The sequence below is a fragment of the Rhinolophus hipposideros genome, assembly GCF_964194185.1.
Source record: "Rhinolophus hipposideros genome assembly, chromosome: 9".
NCBI classification, from domain to species: domain Eukaryota; kingdom Metazoa; phylum Chordata; class Mammalia; order Chiroptera; family Rhinolophidae; genus Rhinolophus; species Rhinolophus hipposideros.
Window position 1 is genome coordinate 56,753,707 of NC_138055.1, and position 26,578 is coordinate 56,780,284.

Consider the following 26,578-nt stretch of genomic DNA (forward strand, 5'->3'; position numbering starts at 1 on the left):
AGGGGCTAGTTGCTGAAAAGGTGTAAATTGCAACTGAAGTCTATGCAATAACTTAAAAACCTCACTTGGTTTTCACACATATACTTTTTAATCCATTCTGATTACTTCTCCCCAATTCTTTTTGGTTCCCAGTGAGTAATTACTTTAAGGGAAAGATGAAAGAGGTATATCCTAAAATTGTACCTAAATTTCTTTCCGGTGCCCTCCCATCTCTAAATGTGTATTTCATTCAAGTAACTTACTTGTTGTCATTAATAAATTCCAGAATCTCCTGTTCTAATTTTAGCAGCATCATTCTGTCCCTGTTTAGAAAAGATTAAGACAAAACAAAACAAAAAACAGCCTCCCATAGACATTCAAAGCAAGAATTAAAAACGCAACCTGCTCACTACAGACGCTGAAGGGAGAAAGATCCAAATCCCAAATGGACCAAAATGCAGTGAATGTTGAGCCTCACTGACCTGTTTTACGTTACTTTAAAAAAGAAATCAACTTTTCATTTTGCAGATCCTCCTAACTACGTACTTTGTTTTCCTTATCAGAAACCTAATTCTGTTGGCAGTCATATTCCTATAAACACATATTTTATACTTATGTATCTGTTCATTATTCTATAGTCCATCGGGTTATTTATAGAATTTTTAATCAATTATGATTTAGCTTATGTACAAATCAATTATTTGTTCTTCTGTGATTTTAATTATAGTCCCAACCCTTCATATTTCTTTGTCTTTGCATTCTTCCACAGAATTTTTCTCAACTCTTCTGAAAGCAGAAACCTTCATATCAGGTATTCTGAATCCCTCCCAGCATATAAAACTATACTGGAGAGAAATGGTGTTCAGGGATGCGCATCCTAGATTCTAATGGAAAAATTCTGAGAAGCTACTTGGCCCCTTGGGTATCTTTCTGGCCGCTGGCCCCTTGCCCCCCTTCCATCAAATCATGTTATTACCTTGGGTTCTTTTTCAGTGTATTTACAAGAAATTCATGTAGGTCAATTCCAGTGGAGTCCGTATATTCTTGGCTGGAGTCTAGAACCACCACAACAAAAGAAATTTAAAATAAATGAAACTACCTAGCACCTAATCCCAAGCAGAAGCCTACAACCTGATCAGGAGAGATGAGAATAGGAAAGCAGAATCAAACTTCAGGGCTTTTAGCTTAAAAACCAGAATAATTCTGATTTGCCAGGCCCCCCCCCCCCCCCCCGCATTCCTCATGACAATTATAGAGGCAGACCCTGGGTCCCAGTGTTGTATCAGTATCATCATCAGTTAAGTGTCTGCTGAATGCCTTGACCAGACAAAGCTGGTTTTATTCTAGTTCAGGAAAAGAGATTCTACGTAAGGATAGTCAGGGCTGAATTTTCCAAAATCTCAGCAAAGATGCTCAAATGTTGATTATTTATATTTATTTATAAAATTTTAATCCCAAAGTTGCCTTTTCCCTCTCAGCTATCATTTTTATGGATCATCTCTTTTTGCTTTCCACCCAAGAATTTAAAACCAAAGAGAGCTTAATAGTAATACACAAATCTGCATTGTTAAAAAAAAAAAAAAGACAAGACTCCAAGCATCCCCAAACCAACATATAAATGCTATCTGGAGGAGCTGTAACCAGTGATGATCTATGTCACTGTTTATTCTAGAGCAAAAATAAAATAAAAATTGACTGCAATGTCCTCCTATGGGTAGCACCAATGTTAATGGAATAGGTCTCTGTGGCACGTGAACCCCTAAGACAAGGCTGGATAAAGCAGCAAAGAAAACAACCTAGTTAGGGACCTTCCCAAGCAATGATGAAGTCAACAGGACACTGAACTGTGGGGCCCGTTAGGCCCGCAGGTGCCAGGCTTCAAGACAAACGGAAAGGGCACTGCAGAGCTAGGCCTTAAAAATGTAAGAGAAAGGAGAAGTCCTCACCTCTAGACAGCATCTTCCTCGGGACCTTTTCTTTGTTTTTGTCCCTGTCTTCCTTTTCAGAGACATCCTTTGTGGATTTTTCTTCCTCTTTGTCCGAGGGGCAGCTGATGTGCAACTGAATGATATCCTTGGACAAGGGTAAAGATAAATATAATCAAAGGGAAAAAAGGATTTAACTTTCCTGTAGCCCCCTTGAAATCTCAAAGAAGATAAATCTTGGGGTAGTAGAATACTCTTACAGAAGAGAGTATTTTGTTAAATTGTTTTAGCTTTTGTTCTACCAAAAGGGTAGAGGCCAAGCCTTTTCTGCCAACAATCACAGCCTACTATATGGAGAGCTCAAGTTACACTGCTTGTTCTTATTGTAGGGAGTGGCTGGAAAGGGTTCTAACCACCAGAGGGACAAGGGTGTGGGTGGGAAAACAAGATCCAGCCCTGGGATCTCCTTGCCTGCATCATCGTGTGTGGTCCAGGTGTGAAGACCTATATACTTCAAGCTTTCGCCCACGTCATGCTTCACTTTAATGGCTTGTTTTGAAACTTCTTCTATCCTGACTTCCGAGATTAATGTTGATGCAGTGGTTGCTATACTACAGTTTACCAAACAACTGCCAAACTCTTACAGAGGACCTACCTGGGTTTCTAATGACCCATCAGCAAATGGGACAGAGGACTCCTCACACACTGCCAGGCTGCGTACCAACTTCAGTTTGGAATTAGACTGAGAAAAAACAAATAACACATATATATTCCCTTAGTGGACATTCAGAAAGCTTTTGGCTGAATGACAGGCATCTTCTTTGGCTCTGTTAGTTGCTGCTTCCATTAAATAGGGTTTTTTAAAAACATGTCGTGCTTGCCAGTTCCTGATTCACTTGAAAGATAATTCTCCTGCTTATAACAGTAGACATATAAAAACAAAATGGCTACATTCGATAGATGATGGGAAAAACCACTTCACTTAGCTCTCTTCTCTCTCTAGCCCAGTGCTCCAATTTCAGACTCAGAAGTTTACTGAGAATACATAGCAGCAGAGCTGATAGAATGACACTGGATTTAAGACCCAGAAGCCTTAGCTTCAACTCCTGGTTTTCTGCTTATGAGCTATGAGACCCTGAGAAAATTACTTGACCTCTCTGGGTCTGTTTTTCCTCAATAAAACTGGGATAAAAATACTTAAAGGGCTGTTGTGAGAATTAGATGATACAAAGTATGTAAACATATGTGTCATAAACAGCACCTAACATAGAGCAGACAATACATGACTCTAAAACTGAGATGGCAAGGGACGGAAAGTAGTGTCTAAGAAAAATGAGAAAGACAGAAAACTTTCTAACAATTGGGAATCAATGTGATAAAAAGCGAATCCACTTGATTTACTTCTGCTGGCTGGAGAATCCCCAAAAGATCTGAAATCCACTTTGCAAATCACTGCTCTCCTAGGGATCCCCAAAGTGAAAAATTGTAGTGACTGATTAGAAATCTACCTACCTCAGTAAACCTAACATTTACTGAAAGATCTTATAATAAAATGAAGGTTTATAGTGAATACAAATTCACTATACTACACTACCTAGAACATACATACCACAAATTATGGTACGTATGTTCTAGGTAGTGTAGTATAGTAAAAAGAACTTGCAAGTCTGAAGAACTGATTTTAAGCCTAGTTCTGCCACTTAATAATAAAATATCCTCTGTCAAACTCACTCACTTTCTATAAGCCCAAGTTTCCTCACCTGTAAAATGGAGATAACGGTCTTACTTAACTCAAAAAGTTTGACAGGAAGTGAAGCAGCAGTGAACACCTCTGTTTGAACTTTAATGTCAAGCCCATCACTGTGGATTATGCCATGTAAGGCAAAACACAGAACCAAATGACCATACATCGTGCTCGTCTTCAAATCCAAGTTACATACGGCTGAGTCACTCCCAAATTCTGCCATTATTTGGGGAAAAGGGTAGACACCCTTAATTATTAATTCTGGTAATAATTCCTCCCACTGTAAGAAAAGTTTAGTATGTTACTGTTCCCCAACTAAAATTAATAAGCTATCACATACTAACACATATATTCTTCCCTGATGACACTGCTCAAAATAATCTGTGATGTGCTAATTTTATCAAACAATGATTAAAAACAAAGTCTTCCTTCCTGCCCCAACCTAAAAAGTAAAACATCTTTAAAAATGGCTATATTTTTAGGATGTCTAAAATGTTGAGTCATTTCTACTAATGGAGCAGGATTTATCCTAAAAAAAAAATTCACATGGAAAAAAAATGTTGGGGGGGAAAAGACTCACAGCAGCCTTTCTGCTAGAGAAGCCAGAGCTGAGAACAGAAACTGGCACTGCAGCAGAACCAGTACCAATTTGCTCAGGCTTTGTGGGAGGCTCTGGCTGGGTATCCTTTCAGGTATCTGAAATAGACTGTGACTGAACTGAGATAATGGAGAGAAATAAAACCAGACCTTCCAACAGGAAATGTGTGCGTGCATGTCTCTATGTATGTGTGTAAATGCATGCTCATAATTAGGGTACAAAGTGTAGGCAGAGAACTTTGTCTATATATAATCCAAAGAAACTAGATATTAGTGATAAATCCATTTGTGAAACATATTACTAATAGCACCAGAAAAGTAGCTATAGAGAAAGGGCTCTCACCTTGGCTCTTTTCCTGGCATGACCATGGTTGGATGTCCGCCTCTGTTAGAAGGGGATTAGAAAACATTAAAGGTGGGGGAAATCAACACTTAAGTTAAAAGCATACAAGTTTATAAAGAAAAAGCACTAACTGTAAAACCATTACAACAGCTTAACTATGATAAGACCCACTTGGTGTGGTTATTGCCGTGCTACAACTCAAGCAACTATGATATGGAAGGCATTACAGGCTACCTACAGACAAATCACCACTCACTATAGAGACAAAGAACAGGAGGATACTGACTGTTGGCCTATTTCACAGATTGATAAAAATTACTTTTGAATAAACCACGAATCCTCCCTTGATTAAGATGCTTGTGGACATGAAATATGACCCCTAACTGTCACTTATAATAACATCTTTATAGGACAATGCATTCAGAGTTCCAATTTGAGATATTCAAAACACCTGTCCCTCTAGCTGCAGAAATGAAATACTCTTCTTGCCAATTGCCTCCCTCCCAGTTCTATAAGAATTCTCCCAGTTCTATGTTCCTGCTGGTGGCTCTTACAAACTGTCTGGGTTACGGATATAAGATGCAACAGGATAAAAAGAAGGGAGAATGGAAAATATGGTCAAGACCTCCATAACAAAGGGAGGGTAAGGAGAGTGGGTAAGAAGCAGGGTAGAAGCTGAGGAAGATAAGAATGAGGGCTTGAAGTGGGATGAGGGAAGGAACAACTAATTAATTAATGAGGTTTCTGAACAGCTGAGAAGTCAAAATGGGTGCTTTTGGGAAGAGGTTGGGTAGGTTTAAGTATGGGTGAGGCCCTTAGGGCTCTGAGATGTGTGGCATGGAACTCACTACCCCGGGGTATGGAGAGAACTGAGGCGGGTGGGTGGCTGGGGGAACAAGACAGACAGTACCAGCGTGGTCCTGGGTGGTGGTGAGGATTCCCCTTTCCTTTGTCCTCTTCACTAGTTACCAAACAACACTACTAAAATGCAACATGGAAAACTGGGAAGGTGGGTGGAAAGAATAAGAAATGATGGTGGTCTGGTCAGTGGAGAGATCAGTTACAGTAAAGGAAAAGCCATAGTCCAGGAATATGAAGAAGTATTTTGTCGCTATTTTTTCAAATATATAGTAATATACACATGGCACAAAGATTCAAGAAGTATAATGTGGGCCTGTGTCCCCCAGCTACCTGGTTCCCTCAACTAGTACTAAATTTCTTGTAACCTTTCCAGAGATCTTCTATGCACATATAAGCTTACTGTACATGTGTACACACAGGTGTTTTGTTTTGTTTTTTAACCAAATAGAAGAATACTGTACACACTGCTCTGAACCTTGCTTTTAAACTTTTTTTCGTGGATATCACGCTATAGAAGATCTACTGTTTTTCTCAATGGTATTCCACTATGTGGCTGTACAATAACTTATTTTATCAGTGTCTTAAATTGCACCATTTTGGATGTTTCTGATCTCTTGCTAGTATAAACAGTGCTTCAAGGACCATAACACTGAGTGTATCTACAAATAAAGTGTATCTGTAGTCCACTAAAATTTTATCAAGTATTACCAAATTGCTCTTCAAAGAGGTTATATAAACTTATAACCCTATAAGCAATGTATGTATGTATGTATGTATGAATCTGCTTATTTCCCAGAATGAATAGTGTTCATTTAATAGTCAAAAACATATATTGAAAGCCTAATGTGTACCAGACAACATGCTAACTACTGGAAGATACATAGATAAAAGACACAAACCTTGTCAAAAAGGAACTCAAAATCCTGTTGGAGAAGACAGACAGACAATTACAATACAGTACATTAAGGGCATTACAGAGGCACTCATGGAGTGCTATCGGAGCACACAGCACAAGTGTCTAACTCAGACCCAGCAATTCCAGACTCATACGTTCACAAATATTGAGTGCTTGCAAGGAATTGTGTTGGACTTTACAGATATTAGGTTGGTGCAAAAGTAACTGCGGTTTTTGAAATTATTTTTAACCTTTTAAACTGCAATTACTTTTGCACCAACATAATACAGTGGTAAGTCCAAACTGACTGAATCCTGGGCCTCATGGAGCGTATAGTTCTGGGAAGGAGACAGGCATTAACTGAAGAATTATACGATGTGCACCTGCAGTGAGTGAGTATGGTTGTCAAGGAAGGATTCCTGGAGAAAGACACATCTGGGTTGAGTTTTAAAGAATAAGCAGGTTATTAGACAGATGCTGGTGGGGGAGAAAAGTAGTTGTCAGAGAGTGAAGGCGGCCAGGGAAAGGACACCAAGGAGGACATTCTAGGCAGAGGAAGTACGTACAAAAGCATGCTTGCCCCAAACTTTTTGGTCCCTATTTATAACAGGGACCCAGGAATCACATAATGCTGAAGCAAAGGACGCCAAATGCAGATGACCGGCAGGTAAGGGACTAGGTCACAATATGCCATGCTGACAAATCTGGGACTTAGCCTAGGGCAGTAAGACATACACAAAATTTGAGAATTAACATTACGTCTTTACTTCAAAACCATCTTTCTAAAGCAGTATGGTAGACGAATCAGAAGGGATTACATTAAAGGCAGAAACCTCAGCTAGGACGCTATACCCAGCTGGGTATTTAAAGGGCCTACCTAGGTTCAGTTATGTATTAAGTCAGGGCTTGCCCATTCTAAACTGAATCTTAGAACCTGCCTTTTCTAGCACCGTTTCCATGTAAAAGCTGTTCTCAGTTCCAACTGCTGATTCCAAGGATATGTCTCACACAGTACAAGTAATGCAAGTCCCCTTCTGCAAACTTCCCAGTTCCAACTCATCACAGGCGCTCCCTTGACAGCGTAAGATTCTTGGGGAGACTTCTGGAGTGTGAATCAGGGGGAAGGTAGAAGGAACAGAATGTGTAGTGCTGTTGAAGGGGCACATGATCTGTTGGGAAAAGGTAGAGGGGAGAGGGCTTGCCAAGGGTGGCCAAAAGGGCTGAAGACTTTGTAGGAGCAGCAGCAGCTCCACCTGCTCTCGCAGCAGCAAAAGAAGTCAGAGGGGAGGCAGGTTTCCCTCAACAACCTCCCACACAATCTATTTGTACATCTGGATGAAGACATTCTTCAAGCAAGCGAGTGTCCGCAAGACATGTAAAACCTACAGACATCCTTGCTTCTCTGCCTGTCATCAAGAAGTACACACGACAGGAATTCAGAACACCACTTGAAATAAAAATAGTCTCCTGAGAACTGAGTAACTTAGACCCAAAAGTTCATTTAATTATGTCTTCCATGTAACGTGACAACACATAATTAAACATCACTTATCTGTCTTCAGGATTTAAATTCACTACTAGTATCAGCGGAGGCTGGAAACTCTGGAAGGATGGGCAGGGAATGATAACTCATACAAAGGATAATGAAAAGAAAAGCAGCCAGGACAGAGATCTGGCAAATTATTAAGAGGAAAGACAGAAAAGCAGGCAGCTAGAGAACAAAATATTTCAAAAGTTGTCTGATTTAATTCATCCCTTTATGTTGTTGTTTTACCTTTAAGAAAAGACAAGGCTTAGGTATATTGGGCTGTCAAGAGAAATTATTCTTCAAGTTTCCAGAACTTCCAAAATGTTGTTGCTACTTTTTAAACTAATTTACTGGAGCTTTTTAAACTAATTTACTGGAGTTAACAGTCTATCTCCTAAGCATATAATAAAGACCAGTCTCACCCCTAGGCATGAAGGAAAAGATTTGTGTAATGCGGGTTTGGATACCAGAGGAAAACAGCAGTGACCACAGAAGAAGAGAAGGACGGGAACAGGTAGGCCAGAGGAGGCTGAGAGTCCGGGCTGGCTGGGTACCAAAGAGGAGCCCTGGAGGAAGCTCAGCTGGCCATCATCTCCTGCCATCATATCTGCACTGCAGTATGAATTTGGATGGAAAACAACATGGCAACCAAAGAGTGAAATTCCTCTCAATCACATTTACCAAGTGGCATGTTCAAAGACTATTTCTGACCCAGAAAATGCTGACTGCTTTATCACAACCAGGATATGAATTTAACACTATATGTAAAGCCAGACAGCTCTAGTTTTAAGCGTTTATTGTATTAGTCACATTATGACTTGTTAAATATGTGTTTGTATATATTTTTGATAGTTAAAAAATATCAAAATGTAGCAAACAGTAGTGTAACTCCGGTCCAAATAGATTAGGTGTTTCACTGTCTTCTTTAGACTCCATTGTGGCATCTATGACAAAACGGGCAGGAGATATTTCTTGAGAGCCAAAGTTGGGGTTTTAGGGAGAATCAAGTATTTGGACAAGTGACTGGCTTCCTATAGATTCCCAATGCCATCTATAATCACATTTCTATTCAGATCTAGAGTGTGCACATGATGTACTTCTAATCCTTACCTGGGTTTCCTGACGCAAAATGGTATCTTCACTCTCTTTCTCAATTTCTTCCTTACTTTGAGTCTTAGATATAAACTTGTTTTTGTTTACAGATTCTTCTACCAGTTTTTTTTCTGACTCTTTCATTATTTCCAGGGTCTCTTGAGTAGTGTTACTGTTAGACATCTTCTTCAATAGAATACAGCAGCCTCTATGGACTCCTAAAGAAACATCAAATGCATTAAATAGGAGGTGTGCAGCCTTACTTAACACACATACAAGACTTATATTTCACATACAAGTCTTCAGCAGCCTCCCTGTAACCCAGAGAAGGGTCTTTTGACAAATCCTGCCCCTGGCTGTTTATTTTCCTTTTTAAAAAAGGATTATTGAGGTCACACTGACATACAATAAACTGCACATATTTAAAATGCACAATTTGATGAATTATGAAACATGCACACACCTGTGAAACCATCACCACAAGCAAACAGTAAGTATATTCATCACCCTGCTCCTTTGTAAGCCTTCCTCCCCTCCCCACCTTCTCCAGTCAACCACTGATTTGCTTTCTGTCACTACAGGTTAGTCTGTATTTTCCAGAGCTTTCATCATACATTGCCAGGATTCTTTTACTCAGCATAATTGTTTTGAGATTCACCAGGATTCAGTTTTAAAGCAATATAGTATGAATCCTCTTGGCACTTTATTTGCCCTCCTTTGTTCCCTACAGAAATTTGCTCACATTTTCAGCTTGAACACTCCAAAGAGTTAACTCACTAAACTCTCTCCTGAAAGAAGAAAAATATATGATAAAGCTCCATTCACTACCGGACGACCATTCTCCTTTCCCTTCTCCTTCCCAAGGGAGAACAGCCACAGCTGGCACAAAACACAACACTGTTATCAACTTCAAGCTTCTCCCCATCAAAAAGCAGCAAAATCAAACAATGGTTACAGAATCTTAAACTCTTTCCTTTATTTTCAGCAAGCTGAAAAAGGAAGAAAAGAGGGGGCAGCCTGTTAGCTCATCTGGTTAGAGCGCAGTGCTCTTAACAAGGTTGCTGGTTTGATCCCCACATGGGCCACTGTGAGCTGCGCCCTCCACAACTAGGTTGAAGCAACTACTTGACTTGGAGCTGATGGATCCTGGAAAAATACACTTAAAATAAATAAAAGTTTTGTTGTTTGTTTTTTTCTTTTATAAAAAAAGGAAGAAAAGAACTCTATAGTGATCTGTCCTTCAGAAAGACTGGGTCTCTCCCTGGAGGAAGAGAGTCTTTGTTTTGCTGTTCACTATTTGAGTCCAGTCACTCTCCTGCCTCCCAAAGACTCAGAGCATCTGTAGTGCAGGGTGGCTGGCTTTTTATCATTTACTATTGCTACCTGGGAAATCCTGTAATGAAGTCAACACAGTTCTCCAAGCACACACTCAAATAAAAGTTGATGTTCTATACACAGATTCATGTCCTCAAGCAACCGTTGAAGTCAAACATCCTTAGTTCCAACAATGGCTTGTAGAGGTTTCTCCTTACATGGTTAAAGGTTGTATGTCAATCCTGAATACTTTCCCTCCTTTAAAAAGATAAGACAGAAAACCCTCCCAGAAGTCATGTCTATTCCTTGTGGCCCTAGAAATGAGCTAGACAAACAAACAGCAGTGCTTCACGAAAACCATCACACCAGACATTTTTTCCTCCTTCAAATTAGTTTGAAGGTTAAAGATCCAGAAGTCTATTAAGCACAGGTAGGGTGGCCGGATAGCTCAGTTGGTTAGAGCACGAACTCTGAGCAACAGGGTTGCAGGTTCAATTCCCACATGGGCCAGTGGGCTGCGGCTGAGCTCCTGAGCAGCCGGACGGCTCAGTTGGTTAGAGCCACGATCACAACAACAAGTTTGCCAGTTCAACTCCTGCCTGGGATGGTGGGCTGCAGCCCCTGCAACTAAGATTGAACACAGCACCTTGAGCTGAGCTGCCGAAGGGCGGCTGGGTGGCTCAGTTGGTTGGAGCATGTGCTCTCTACAACAAGGCTGCCTGTTCGACTCCCACATAGAATAGTGGGCTGTGCTCCCCATAACTAAATTGAAAACAGCAACTTGACTTGGAACTGATGGGTCCTGGGAAAAAACACACTGTTCCCCAATAAAGTCCTGTTCCCCTTCCCCAATGAAATCTTTTAATAATAAAATAAAGAAGCAGCACAGGTAACCTCATCCTGGCAAAGTCAGATGGCCTGAAAGATCATTGCTTTGTTCACCTAGTGACAACTCTTGAGCAGCTGCCTAGAGACTTCGCACTGGGCTAGATAAACTCCCTTTAAAGGGGAGGCGGGGGGGGGGGGGGGAGAAGGCCAGGGAGTCATTCACACAGTCCTAGTCCTACAGCTGAATGTAAAGTTGAGAAGTACTGGAGGAAACTGACTACAAAAGAAAATGGTTGATATTCTATTTTTTAATTAATTGATTCAGTACCTAGAGGCTTCTATAAAGAATTATAACCTACAGAGCTTTATGGATCATTGACTGTACATAAGAACTACATATACACATGTATTTATTTTTCCCCCATGGGTAAATCAAGCCACCATTCTCTTAAGTTTGAAATATAGTAAAACTCAGCACATGCCTTCTCCATATCTCTTAGCTGAGAAACATCAATAATGAGAATTGGAAGAGTTCTTAGATATGACCTCAGGTAATCTCCCACCACATCCCCAAAGAGGAGCTCCTTTCAGTAACTTCCTGAGAGGGGACCGCATGCCTCATTTCACTATTTCTTAAGCAGTCTTAACTGTTATATAGTTGTTCCCTATAAAAAGCTATAAACTGTTCAAATCTTGATCCTAAATCTGCCTTAGAGTCACACAAAATTTTATTTCTTTTACCATATGATAGACCTTTAATATTCTTCTTTAGACTTAAATAGCCTCAAAGAGATTTCTCTTTCAGAAAGAGAAACTGAGCGGTGGGGGGAACTGGATGAAGGTGGTCAAAAGGTACAAACTTCCAGTTATAAGATAAAGAAGTACTGGGGATATAATGTACAGCATGAAGACTATAGCTAACATTGCTGTATAGCATATTTGAAAGTTGCTAAGAGAGTAGATCTTAAAAGTCCTCATTACAAGGAAAAAAAATATTTGGGGTAACATATACATATATGAGGAGATGGATGTTAACTAAACTTATTGTGGTAATCATTTCATAATATATGTATGTCAAATCATGACGTGATACACCTTGAACTTATACAGAGCTGTGTGTCAATTATAGCTCAGTAACCCTGAAAAAAGGTGATATGGAAAAATATACAGCAGCTGGTTGTTTTCGTTTTCCAGGATGGGCCTCAATTATGAAATAGGTATATTTCTTCAAATCAGAATGACAACTTTGCAGTTCTTCTTCACATGTGGGCCAGAAAAGTCTCAAGTATCTGTACACCTGGACTAATTCATGATGTCTCCAAATACTGTTTCTCAGACAACGCATTAAGGAAAAAACCAACTAAACAAAAAAACGATCTTTCGTAAAAGCTACCTGTGGAATAGGGTCACATTTTCCAACTCAAGTTTTAAGAAGCCACAAGGTTTAATTCATTCACTGAGAATCAGAAAAACTTGAGCTTTCTTAAAGATAGCCATTAAAAAGTGATTAATGCACCCATTTTCAAGAATTTTGACAGTCTTCGCCACTGAAATCACTGGCTTCTTGAAGAGGTGTGTAAAACAAAGCAATTCTTACTCTGAGGGAAAAGGAAGCAGCAGAGGAACAGGTACAGTAGGGCACTACACTGGCTGCCTACTCAAATCTCCCGTTCTTCCCCATTCATCAATCTAGCCCAGAAATGCTTCTGGTGTCTAACTTCCTCTAAGGACACTTGCTCAGAGAAAGTGAACATATTCCTGAGACCTAGGAGGTGGATCTTAATTAGCTAGACAAATTGGGGTAATTGTTTCCTTTTAGTGACTGGTTTGGAAAGGGACAAGTGACTTGTCAATAGTGCGACATGAGAGGACTTTGCTGGATGAGTGGCTTCAAAGGCAGCTTCCTACTGTATTTATATATATTTTTTGGGGGGAGGGAAGGGAACAGGACTTTTATTGGGGGAACAGTGTGTATTTCCAGGACTTTTTTTGTGTGTGTGTGTTTTTCCCAGGACTCATCAGCTCCATTCAAGTCAAGTCCTTTCAATCTTAGCTGTGGAGGGCGCAGCTCAGCTCTAGTTCCAGTCACGTTGTTACAGGCGGCGCAGCCCACCATCCTTTGGGGGAGTCAAACTGACAATCTTGTTGTTGTTGAGACCTTGTGGTTGAGAGCCCGCGCTCCAACTGAGCCATCTGGCCACCCGGGAGCAGAGCGGCAGCTCCTTGACTTCATTCCAGTTGCAGAGGGTGCAGGTTCGCTGGCCCATGTGGGAATTGAACCAGCAGCCCTGTTGACCAGAGCTCACGCTCTAACCAACTGAGCCACCCGTTTACCCCTGTATTTATATTTTTTAAAAAGCCACTGGAAAAATAAATGGTGGTTATCTTCCCATGAAGATACTCCTGTGTGCAGATGATACCTGCAGGGACTGTGGCCACCACCTCCCAACGTGCGGAGGACGGCAGAGCAGGGAGAGGAAGCTGGATCCTTGAAGCTGTGGTCCACCCTGAATTAGTCAACCTGGGGCCCCCTGGCTCTTGATGTGAGGTCATAAATCCTCTTATCATTTAAGCGATTCTGAGTTGAGTTTACGGTTCCTTCTAGCCAAAAGCATCCTGAGTATGTTAAGAGAAGGAGTATCTGGACCAGGCAGAGACGCCCAGCTCTGTTAGGTAGAAATAATTGACAGGGAGAGAGATGTTAATAATCAGCTACATTTTTTGAGTGCTTACATTGTGCCAGGCACTACCCTAAAATGCTTTATGTATCTCATTTCATCTTACAACAACCCTGTGAGATACATATCATCATCATTATTTTATAGATAAGTAAACTGAGACACAGAGAAGTTAAATAATTTGCTTAAGATCACACAACTGGTACACAGCAGCATTAGGACTCAATGCCTGGAAATGTGGCCCTTGCCCTTGCTTTCTTAACCTTTATGCAATACTGCCTCTAACCAAGTGGACAGGTGGTCAAAGACCAGGCGACAAAATGAAAAGTCTACCAAAGATACAAAGGAATCATGGAATCATAATTGGAAGGGTACTGAAAAGATTTTTCATTCAGCTCCATCCTTCTGCATCTATAATCTTCCCCAGTCAGGTTCTTGAATCATCAGTAACTCTGAAAAAAGGTTGTCCTGACCCTGCTTGTATGCCTCTAGTAAAGGGAAAATCTTTACCTCCATATATCTTTTTTGGGGGTGGAAATTATAAAGAGGCAAAACTCACCTTCCTGTTAGTTCCTCCCACTGGCCCCACGTTAGTTCTCTGTGCAAGTTATAAAACAACAAGCTTAATCTCGCTTCCATGTCAGTCGCTTACAGAAGACAACTTTATTTTACTTCCCTTTTCTAAACATTCCCAGCTTCTTAAGTCAGGTCTTCACATCACATGGTCTTCAGTCTCCTCACCATTTTGCTTCTAGGACAAAAGATGCTGTCCTCAAGTTAACAAAGGCTAGTAATAAGGGGTCAGTGTTACTATTCTAGAGTCAAGGGCCATCCGAAGACACACTGAGCTCAAAATCCATCAGAAAATCTTTCTTGAAATGAGGCACTCCTTTGTTCTCCAAAATAACCTTTAACGACAGTCATTTCCAGCCCCACAATCCTATGCAGAAGGCTCTCCTTACTCCTGGGGCATAAGGATTCCTGGAAACAAATTTTTCTGGGCCAAAACAAAAGCAAAAGTTGCAGCTAAGGGACAACACAATTTATTTACTTAAAAAAAAAAAAAAAAAAAGAGGCTTAAAAAGCAAGACTAAAGCCAGTACAAAAGGATTAAAAGGCAGAGACAGAATTTCCACTCTTCACACTTTATTTGGTATAGAGAGGAAATGAAGGACTTGGGAGGTTTTTTGGTGGTAGAAGAAGAGAGGAACTATTTCCTATGCAACTTGACTAGAACAAAGCAAAGATATTAAGCCCCAGGAGAGCCTAGATGTCTGCTTCCCTACCACCTGCTTGTGCACACGGTACATGTCACCCGGACAAACTGCACAGTGTTCCGGCAGAATGTCTCCTGAGGACACTGAGTGGGCTCAAAGCTGCACAGAGGACTGTCAGAAGTGAGGGGCAAGGAGACGGAGTGAGGAAATAAGATGAGACAGAGGACGCTGCTTGGGAGCCAAGATTTGGCAATTTTCAGGAAGAATACTACATATTCCCCATAAATTTTTTGACTGCCAAGGTAAGTACCTCCCAGAGCACAGTGAGATTATATATCCTTCCATCAACTCTATAAACAACTTTCTAGGCATTGGGCCAAAAAGAATGTATTATATAGAGGACACTCAAAAACAGGACAGTTTCATTTTCTCCCTTTTAATCCATGGCCAAGTAGAGACTGCAAGCAAGAAGATAATAGCTAGAGGCTAAAAATTCTGACTTACCCTGTGGCAAAATCCCTGTAGAATTTCTAGTCTTTTACTAATTAGTATATCAAGAGTAAATTATTTCCAATTGGTACCCATATTTTAAAAATTGTTTAAAATCTAGGGACTCAGGAGAATGGAAAAACAAATTGTGGTATATTCATATAATAGAATACTATTCAACAATAAAAAAGAACGAACTTTTGGTGTTCGCCTTCCTCTGTGGACACATGATCAGAGAATGTGACAATATCCCTGAGCCTTAGGAGGTGAATATTAATTAGCTATATCAATCGTCATGATTCTGTTTCCTTTTTGTGACAGGTTTGGAAAGGAACAAGTGACTATATCATCATCAGTGAGACATGAGGGGATTCTGCTGGGTGTTTAATGACATAACCAAAAACATGGCTGATCTCAAAACTATTATGGTAAATAAAAGAAAGACGATCTCCCTCCAAAAAATACATATTCTATAAATCCATTATATGAAGTTCAAGAGCAGACAAAACTAGCCTACAGTGCTTTAAACCAGAAAGTGGTTGCTTAAGGTGTGGGGCTAAAATATTGATTGGAAAGACATAAGAAATCCTTCAGGAGTGATAGAAACATTCTATCTTGTTTGGGGTAGTGGTTACGTGGCTGTATACTACAATTGTGAAAACTTATTAACTGAATGTTTAAGGTCTGTGGAATTTATTGTATGTTATTTAAACACACAGGGCAGAGAAAAATGCCTTCAGGAGTCAAGACAGCAGGGAAGAAATATCCATAAGGTCAAAATGGAAGGTTAAAAACAAAATAGTTTAGGTGCTAATGCGTAATAAGCCTATTCTTACACTCTTTGACATAGGAGTTAGGAGGAAAAAGAAGCACTAATGTTTTTTAACAAGATTATGAACCTGGTTCTTTATGCACTTCAACTCATATCCACTTCGAGTAGTTAAGCAATTTGCCCAAGGTTGCACCGCCAGTAAGTGACAGTATCCGGTAACACAATTCTGATACTAACTCTAAAGTCTACATTTTTTCTATGACTTTTATGATTGTTTCTATACATTATTTAATCCTAACAATACTGTTACAGAATTTTTAAGATGAAGAAATCAAAGCTCAGAGGAATTAAATAACTTTCCCAAGTTAAATATTAACAAGAGAGGCAAGGGCAGGATTCCAAACTAGCTGTGTCGGATCCCAAAGCCAAAGTTCCCAAGGTGGACATTCAGGAATATTCTTTGGTGTGAAGTGTGAGATGGGAGGGGTGCCTAGGTCTAAAGCCTCTCTTTAGAGAATGTCAGTGGTGGACATATTTTGGGGTTCAAAAATTAGGTTTGTAGAGGCGTCTGGTTAGCTCAGTTGGTTAGAGCACCGTACTCTTCTTAACAACAAGGTTGCTGGTTCGATCCCCACGTGGGCCACTGTGGGCTGCGCCCTTCACAACTAGACTGAAACAACTACTTGACTCAGAGCTGATGGGTCCTGGAAAAACACACTTAAAATAAATAAAAGTTTAAAAAAAATTGGGTTTGTAAACTCTCCCATCTTTCCACTCAATCTGGATTATTCCTCGTGACTTTAAATTTTTTAGTTTATAGAGAGTATCTTATTTGATCTTCTCGAGGTATAAAATATTATCTCTATTTTATAAATGAAATACTAACATTCAGTAATACTAAGTGAATTGTGCCGGGCCATACAGTACATGTATAAGGAGCCAGAATTCAAACCCAGGTCTTCTTAATTCCAAAATCCCATGTTCTTTCCACTACAGCGCCCAAACAAAGGACAAAAAACCAAAACAGTATGATAACTGCATCCCTAAAGAGATGAATGGCTCATCAACCCTTGGGAGAGGGGCAGGAAAAAAGGTCTACTAAGCTATGAATGAGAGATATGGGCTCAACACTCCCCTCTCTTCAAAGAAAGAAAGAGTGTAAAGCACTCATGAAACATGTAAAGCGATAGTTATGTGACAGTTACCAAGTCCTTTAAAGACTTCAGAATTCAGCTGTCATAGGTTTCATTAGTACAAGGCCAATAAAAATAAAAACAATGCTAATTTTCTAAATCAAGAAAGCGTGAGAAAATCATTCTGCTCTATAAATGCAAAAGGATTCACTGGTGTGTAAGGAAGGCCACAGGAGTTGGCTGATGTCCAGAGCAATTCCTTAGGCAAAGTAAAGAGAGAAACGAGATTAAAATGTTCTAGACATGTACCCTTTTTCTTTGTTCAATATCTGTTATGGCTGTACTTGCCCTGAAATGAAAACTGCAGGTGCTTTGATCAATGGACTGTAGTGTTAGTTGGGCTTCATTATAGTTTTTTATTGGCTTCTCTACATTCTTGGCCCAAAATGCCCATTTTACTTCCTCGAGTAAAACAGAACAAATCACATTTACTCTTCTTTCAAAGAGCAGCAGTGGGGCTTTTCCCTCTGCTGCTTCCATTTTCTCTAGCTTTATCATAGTAATGCCACTATGTAGAAAATATCCCAGAATCTTAGGGATGGAAAGCACCTTGAAAGTTCACACTCTCTTTTTCCATGCCCTGGTAAAACTGCCCCCAACTCAACACAGGCAAAACACTCTGGAAAAGAAAAGAAAAAAAAATCACAATTTACCTACTGTTGATGGCATTTCAGGATACCTTCTATTGCTAACTTAAATGCTGGGCCACTAAGTCCGTACTGCCCTATGGTGATGACCTTAGACGTCAATGCCTCCACCTGTTAGGTGAAGAGAAGACCTAAGTCAACAATTTAGTATTAAAAGAATCTCAAAATCTAAAATTGAATGTGAAACTGGTCAGAGAAATGAGATAGGAACAATCTAATTTCACACGAAGAAACTGAAAACCTTTAAGAATCATTATTCCAGTCTGTGGTAATTTGTTATGGCAGCTCTAGGAAACTAATACAAGTAGTAAATACAACTTCTATGAAGTATCCTTAAAGGAAGTGGGCAGCCCTTCTTTACTTTACTCATCCCTAATTCCTGCTGGCTTGAATGTAGAAGTAAAGGCTGGTGCTTCAGCAGCTGTCTGGGACTGTGAGATGATACTAGGATTGAAAACTATAGAGAGGGTGGGAATTGATAGAAGAAACTTGGGTCTTGACTAGACCAGCCCAGACTGGACTATCTCTGAATTTTCTGAATGTGAGAGAAAAATACATTTTTGTTTTGTTTAAGGTACTATTTAGGTTTTGCTGTACGTATATATGAAAAGCACACATACACACACAGTATAGTAGGAATAATGATGAAAATAACAACAATTCTTCAATTCCTATAAGCAAGGAATCCTGTAGCAAAACCCTGAGCTTATATGTATGTGTAAGGGAAGAGGTAAAGTGAGGGAAAATTATCATTTTTATGAACGATCTAAGAGCATCAGCCTGTGCTCTAACACTACCTCTGCTGCAAGGAAAAGGCTGAGCATCATCATAGGATGAGTTAGGAGCAGCAACCATCAAAATAAAGAACATTCAATCTCTGGAGTATAGAGGTAGCAAGGATGTTATAGTGAATAAGTTGTTTCAAGTAAGGTATTTAAAGAACAATGTTTGATGGCTTAGATCCGAAGGAGGCCTCACTTCTAGAATGCTTATCACTGATCACTCACTCTGTTGTATGTACAGTAAGACATTTTATAGGTAGATATTATCATTCCTTTCTTTACAGAAGAGTAAAATGAAGATCTAAATGATCAGGGAGAAAATCCTGTTGACTCTAATTTCAAAATATATCCTAATCTGATGACTTCCCACACGTGTACAGCTACCACTCTGGTCTAAGCTGCCATCTCTTTTGGCTGAATGATTGTAATAGCCTTCTAACTGGTCTCCTGCTTCCAATCTCGCTCCGCTACAGTATTTCTTAAACAGAGCAGCCAGAATTGTGGAAAAACATTTCAGATTATATTACACCTTTGCGCAAAATCCTCCAGCTGCTCCCCATCTCACTCAGAGCAAAAGCCAAAGTCCTTAAAATGACCTCTAGTTTGCCCTCTAACTCTATCTCTTATTCTTCCCCCCACCCACACAGTTCCACTCACACTGACTCCTCCATGTTCTAAAGCCACGTTAGGGTGACTGCTTTTACTGTTCCTTCTGCTGGAATGCTCTCTCAGACAACAGGATGGCCTGTGGACTCAGTCTCTTCAGATCTTTATTCAAATGCCACCTCAGTGAGCCTTTCTCTGGTTACAACTAAAATTACAAATCCAAATACTTCCTATCCTACTTCCTTAAGGCCTCCCCCACAAAAAGTTACCCAATGAAATAACGAACAGACTTTTTGCTCCTCATTGCTTAATAGATGAATCTGAAGTTTGCTGGTTTGTTTGTTTTCCTCTGAAACAAAAGGCAATGGCAAAATGAAAAGTTCACATCTCACTCACAGAAGCTCGAATAGCTCAAAAGAGGGGAACAAACTCATGGACCTCTTGATTCTCTTTTAATCCTTCAAATAGCTAAACATGGGAGCTTTGGAGACGAGAACAAGACCCACCGTTAGTTTTCAAGTATCCCTGATGTAAAACATACGAAGAGAAACAATACTCTTGACTTTTTTCATTTACAAGATCTAGAAGGGGGAATTTTCTTTGTATGAATGAATCAGTCTCTAAAGCAATAAATAAGGCACAGAAGACAATACATGCCGTGATCTGCTATGACAAGGAACTAACACTGAGCTGAAAGAAATCTCCCAGACCATTCTTAAATAAACATGAACACGCTGGTAAAGTGAAAATGGAAAACACAGAAGCTACTCCCAGTTAATCTTCTAACTCCAGACCAAATGGCACGTAAATGGAACATCAACAGGGATCTACCATATCAGAGTTGAAGGAAAAAAAGGGAATACAAGGAAAGGCTGCCAATTCCTGACTCAGCTTTAAAGCTACCAAAATAAGCAAGGCTGCTTCAGATATAAAGAAAAATCTCCTCTGGTCTAGAAGGCCAGAGTTTGACTTAGACTTGGCATAAGCCCAACTGACTGCAGCAGCAGCTCAATTCACAAATAGATGATAGATGTTTCCTACCACATCTTCTCCCTATCAAATCACATTAAAAAGATAATGTATCATTATAGTGTTTATATTAAACAGGAAATTCTAAAAGAAAAGAAAAAAACATCATTCTTGAAACATTTTATTTCACAGCTCTATATATAGTTATGGTATTAATGCCATATATCACTGAGCAAATGAATTCTGCAAGGTTAAATGATGATGTGTTTATGTTCTATCTGCTCATTGGCCCCTAGGTCAGCCAATCTGAACCAGGACTCCATGGCAACAGTCTCTATCACTAAGAGCTACAAGATGAGATTTCCCTTGCCCCCCCCCTTTTAAATTTAAAAATAAAGCATTTTTCACAGAAACTGCTGCAAACACTGTCAAAGAATATCTCTACAGACAAATAAGAAATGCTGTCATTCTGATATACTAAAAATAAATAGTGGGGAAAAAAGTCAATAGCAATGACAATGAATCTATGCAAATAACAAGGGATTCCCAAAACTCTGAAGATTTCCTGTTTAATTTAATCCTTGAATTGCAAAAAAACTAACACCAGGACAAATTGAGGGATTAGGATAAGGGCAGTGCTGCCCAGCTAAAATCACAATATTGAAGCTTCCCATGCCATAATATAAAGAGCTAACCTTTGTTTCCCATAACTTTTTTTGAAATGTTAAAATCAACATTAAAACTCACAGATATCAGGCTTTTATTCTCTATATTCTCAAGTCACAGTCAGCTCTTACAGTCCTTGGAATTCTATGATATCTGTCCTCCTGTATACTCCTCTCCCCATTATGCTTAGAGAAAAAAAGATTGCCATGTCCAAATAAGGAAATTATACATTTGTTCTTCACATACCACATGCCCCCAGTCCTTCTCTCTCAGTGCAGGCCTCCTTGAAGCAGAGGAAACAAGGTAATTAATTACAAACTAGATGAGGAGACTAGACAGAAAAAGACTCATCATTCTCCCCAATGTGGTCATTAACATTCTATCACCCACCTGATGTATTACAAGGTATGCCCCCCTTTCTGGCATGCTTTTCATCAGTAACTGACTTAATATCTCTGACTGCAACAAGCTACTTTTGTCCCCACCTTCTGGTATATGGTGGTAAGTGAAGGCTGAGAAGTAGAATCTGAGAGGTTAGGGTTAAAATTAGCTTGGAAATTGTACATTTTCATCTGGCTCATACTACCATATTTTCGTTTTGTTTTAATTGTGGTAAAATACATACTACATAAAAAAGACCATTTTCATCATTTTTAAGTCTACAGTACAGTGGCATTAAGTACATTCACATTATTGTGCATTATAGAAGAGAAAATGGCCTCAGGCACAAACGCCTGGCTGCAGGCAGGGGGCTGGGAGGCTGGCTGGAAAAGGAAGGGAGTAGGGAGCACCAAGTGGCAGTTACCAAATAGTCACAGGGATGCAAAGTACGCATAGGGCATACAGTCAATAACACTGTGAACTATGTATGGTGTCAGGGGGGTACTAGAGTTATTGGGGGGGTCACTTCTTAAGTTAAATAAATGTCTAACCACTATGCTGTACTCCTGAAACTAATATAATATTGAATGTCAATTGTAACTGTAACCGCAGAGCCAGCTCCAATGGTCCTATCTTGTTTGATGAGCTGCTGAATGGTTTTTCAGGGGCAGATCAGGGCTGTGGGTCACACAGCCGAAGCGTGCACAGAGGAGATGCGCGCGCACAGAGGAGATGAGCGTGCACAGAGATGCCCGTGCACAGAGGAGATGCGCAGAGGACAGAACTTGGGCCTCCAGTGGCACCTGGAGCCAAAGTCTCGCCCACCCCCACCCCCACCCCCACCCCCACCCCCACCCCGGCACACAAAGGACCAGGACATAACTGGAACTTGAACACCAAAACTCTTTCAGAAGCCAAGGGTCCACTGTCCAGGAAGACCCAGTGTTAACCCACCTTTTCCATAAATGGCCAGTTCCAAGGTCCTCTAATTAAAACTTGCCCACCAGTACTTCTGCACACCTGTGTTACCCCTAACCCCTTAAAACACTTAACCTAGTCCAGAGGGCAAGATGGATTTGAGGCAACATTAGGTCTCCCATCTTTTTGGTTGAAGCCTGTTCAATCGATAAACCTTTCCTTACTTCAAATCTGACATTTTTAGTTTTGGCCATCAGGCACACAGACTTTGGTTTGGTAACATAATTTAAAAATAAAAAATAAATAAAGATTACAGTCATTCTTTCTATGACTATTTACTAAACATGTATTTATTGTACAACACACATATTAAGAATTATAGTGAATATGAATAAAGTCAAATGTTAAGAATATCTGACACTACTTTCCAGTAAAAACAGCCACTGACATGTATATTTTCAGTATGTTTTTCACATGATGAATATAATTTCCTATACACACATCTTAGTTTTTAACAAGTCCAAAGTAGATGGACGTCTACATCTCTTGTGAGCACTGAGTTCCAAGGGGCCCAATCCATAAGGGCAGACTAACATGAGAAGCAATAGACAAGAGTACCAGAAATTTCCTAGAACAGAGAAAACCCTGTCTGTTACACTATTTCAAACTTCCCAAGAATTCTTAAGGAGACAACCCATAAAGGCGGTAAAAATAACTTGTAGTGGGAGCCATAAATTATATCAAAGCTAAAACAAAAGTGACTGCACAGAAATTACTACTAGGCCCCTCTCTACATCAGTTTCCTCTCTATATGTTCATAAGAGAAAAACAAAACATTTCACTCTGGTCCTATAACCTTTTCTCTTTTCTTAAAGATCTTGCACCAGTATTATACATATAAAGGGACAGCATATTTATTGATCTCAGAAAGACAAGAAGCTGCATGAATAGGATATTTTCTCAGTGATGTTGCTTCTTAATATGAAAGCCTGAGGCTCTGATCATAGGAGGCTATCTTCCTCAAATAATAGCAGCAGCAGCAGCAGCAGCAGCAGATACCATTTATTGAACGTTTACTGTGTTCCAAAGACTATGCTCGGGATTTATATAAATCATCATATATATATACATACATACATATATATACACACATATATGCTCACCATAACACAATCTGAAAATTTACTTTCAGATAATAACAGTAAGGATTTAAAATATTTTTATCCTTGTTCTATGATTAGAAAATTACTATAGGCTTATTTATACTTATAGAAAATAATACAAGTATTAGAAGAAAAGAAAAATCCCCCATAATCTGTAACTCAGAGATAATTCTTTTAATAACAGTAATGTTTTGAGATATATTTTTCTAAATTTAGTTTCTATATTTGTATTAAATTGTTATCCATATTAGATATGTTTCCATGTCCAATAATTTTTATGTCATTTACATTATACAGAATATTTTTATACTATGCTTTTTACTACTACTAAATTGTGACCATTTTCCCATTATTATTTTTAACAGTTATTTTAAGAGCTATATAATATACAGGTACCACAATTATTTCCGTTATTGACTATTTAATAAAATAATGCTGTGATGAGTATCTTTGTATTTAAATCTTCATTTACATTTCTCATCACCTCCCTAGGATAAATACATTCTATAGTTTTGGAGGTAAAGATTCCCCCTCACTTCACTCCCGTTAATAGAAACAAGGACAGTCACACTATCTGATTATAGTGTTTGTCATCTGGTTCACTTAGCACCTCCCATGACAGTGCCTGGACTTGAAGGACATTCACCCAGGAAGCGCTCCTCGCTGTTTTTCTTCAACTCATGCCCCTTTTTAATAATGTTAACTCTCCTTCCCCATAGACTCCACCAGAGAAGATATGTACCCTGTACTCCTTAAGTTTCACTGGCCTAAGATACTTCACAGGGAGTAAAGGATAAAACGCTACACAGGTTGGTGTTCTCTTTGCCACTAATGTTGCACAGCTTACGAGCTCTTGTCAGGGTACCTGGAAGCCATCTGAAAGGTGAGTCCTCAAAACACACAGAAGAGTAATACTCTAAGTCTTCAGTATGAAATTAAAAGAAGGTAAAAGGGCATGGAGATATTCCATATTTTAGTATTTGTTTGTGTTTTGACATTTAGTCTATTTAAGATTCCAAATGTTTAAAAGCTAGAATTTAAGGAGTTTTTCAACATAGCACTTCACATAAATCTTAGTCCCACAAATACACGGAGGAAGAACACCATGCCAACTCCCACAGAGAAAAACAGCGAGAGTTTCAAAGGTAGACAGTATGGGTAAGTATGTCCTAAGATTTTAAAGTAGCTCACAATCAATAGTAGAAAGTAATCAACAAAATATTTTAAAAAATACAAGATCAATGGTGGCCAAAGAAAGAAATGGAGAGCTGTTAATCTGAGGGAATGTGTTCGCAATTTGGCTTATAAGCATCAAATTAGGAAAAACACACCAAAAGAACCAATTGTGTCAATTTTAATCTTAAATATTTAGATTATACTTATATTTATTTTTAAAAGTCAATATCCTACATGGCTTGAAAATCTCTCCTGACTTCCTCAAAAATTATGGGTGACCTGAAGATATAAATGGTATGTCCCTGTTTAATTTCTAAATATTAACGATAATGGTTAATGATAAGTAAGCCTTTAAGATGACCAGGAACTATGTTAAAGGCTTTACATGTATTAACTCTTTTAATCCTTGAAACAACCCTAGGAGATGGATACTATTATTACCTTAATTTCATACATTCAACATATGAAGAAATGAAAAGGTTAAGTAATTTGTCCAAGGTCATAGAACCAGCAATTGGCATAGGTGGGATTTGAACTCAGGCAGCCTAAATCAGAGTCCAAGCATTTAGCCACTGATTTTCCAAAAAACAAGCTCCTACCAGGCTACATAGCAGTGGGTGTAGGTGGGTTATGAGAGGAGAACATGGGAGAGAAGTACATACAGTAACTTTTAGGCACAGAAATAGTCATTGTCAATTTCGCCAAAAAGTTCTTCCAACATATTTCACATTTTTAAATATCCCAAACAGGGTGATGTTAAACACTTTTTGCAAAAGCAGTTCTTGATCTTTTCCTCCTCCTTTAATTAAAAAAAGTGGAAAAAAGGAAGGATAAAAAGAAACAAATCTCCATCAGTTTTTTTTTGTAACCTTTCAAAACCTTGGTTAGAAAACAAAGATTAAAAAAGAAGGTACTTTCAGTTGAAATAAAAAGACTTCTAAATACTATTTCCATTGCTAATGATTGAAACATTTAAGAAAGACTTTAGGTCTAACCCATTCACTCCCAAATGGAAGAAAAACCAAGTTAACAAAAACCTTCATCTTTTAATTTCACAGCCATTTTCTTCCCCCTCAAAGGCTATTCTTGTCCTCATTGCAGACAAGGGAACCGCTCCCAGTGACGTCAGAGCAGTCTCCCAGCAACGATTAATGAGGGTTGTCCACCACAGGGGTTTCCTGAAAAGCTAGCAAGAAATTATCTACATATTTGCTGCAATACTAAGATGCATGGATGCAGTGGAATTCCTCTTAACCCTTACAGCTCCAGTCTCGGGCAAGTTTGCAATAGGTTAATCCTTCTGGAATGCTCTTGGTTTACCCTAGGATTATCTTCCTTTCCTGCTTCCCCCACTTCTCTCTAAATAAAATTAGAATTTTGTTAGTTTGAAATATTTATGGCTGTAATAAATATTAATATAATTGAATCACCATAAAAAATAGGACTGCATAATGTAAGCTGAAAAGCAGACATTACTTTTTTTACTTCACATATATAACTTAGAATAAATGAAAGCATAGAACACAAAAGAGTATCACGATAAAAAATAAACCAGCAAATTCTTAAAGATAATTTTCCGTATATGCTATCCAAATACATCTATAGATAAGCAAACATTAAATTTTCCTAGGCTCTAGTCTACTGAATTTTTCACACTGACCTTTGCAGGATCAGTGGCATTAAAATGGAATCGCATAAAAAGGACCTGGAAACCCAAGCACTTAATCCAAAAAGGTAAGTTAGGTTCACATCTAGGAGTATATCTAACCGTTTCTTCTTAAACCTTTACTTTAGCTCCATACATTCAAAATGAGA

The 26,578-nt window shown here is 39.1% G+C and overlaps 1 protein-coding gene across 30 annotated transcripts in view; it reads right to left on the reverse strand.

The window, feature by feature from the left end:
- Positions 1-26,578, reverse strand: part of R3HDM2 (R3H domain containing 2) — a 113,333-nt gene that overhangs the window by 32,229 nt on the left and 54,526 nt on the right. For 7 of the 30 annotated variants that reach the window (XM_081059789.1, XM_081059797.1, XM_081059801.1 and 4 more), the window contains 6 exons: positions 8,983-9,182; positions 4,589-4,630; positions 2,560-2,646; positions 1,926-2,052; positions 956-1,034; positions 243-302 (listed from right to left, as the gene is read on the reverse strand). In XM_081059789.1, coding sequence (XP_080915915.1) covers positions 243-302; positions 956-1,034; positions 1,926-2,052; positions 2,560-2,646; positions 4,589-4,630; positions 8,983-9,147 — 560 coding nt within the window. In that variant the 5' untranslated portion in view covers positions 9,148-9,182. Of the gene's footprint in view, positions 1-242; positions 303-955; positions 1,035-1,925; positions 2,053-2,559; positions 2,647-4,588; positions 4,631-6,348; positions 6,373-8,982; positions 9,245-13,526; positions 13,746-26,578 lie in introns of those variants that run through there. The other 23 variants (XM_081059800.1, XM_081059784.1, XM_081059786.1 and 20 more) reach the window with 15 other exon arrangements.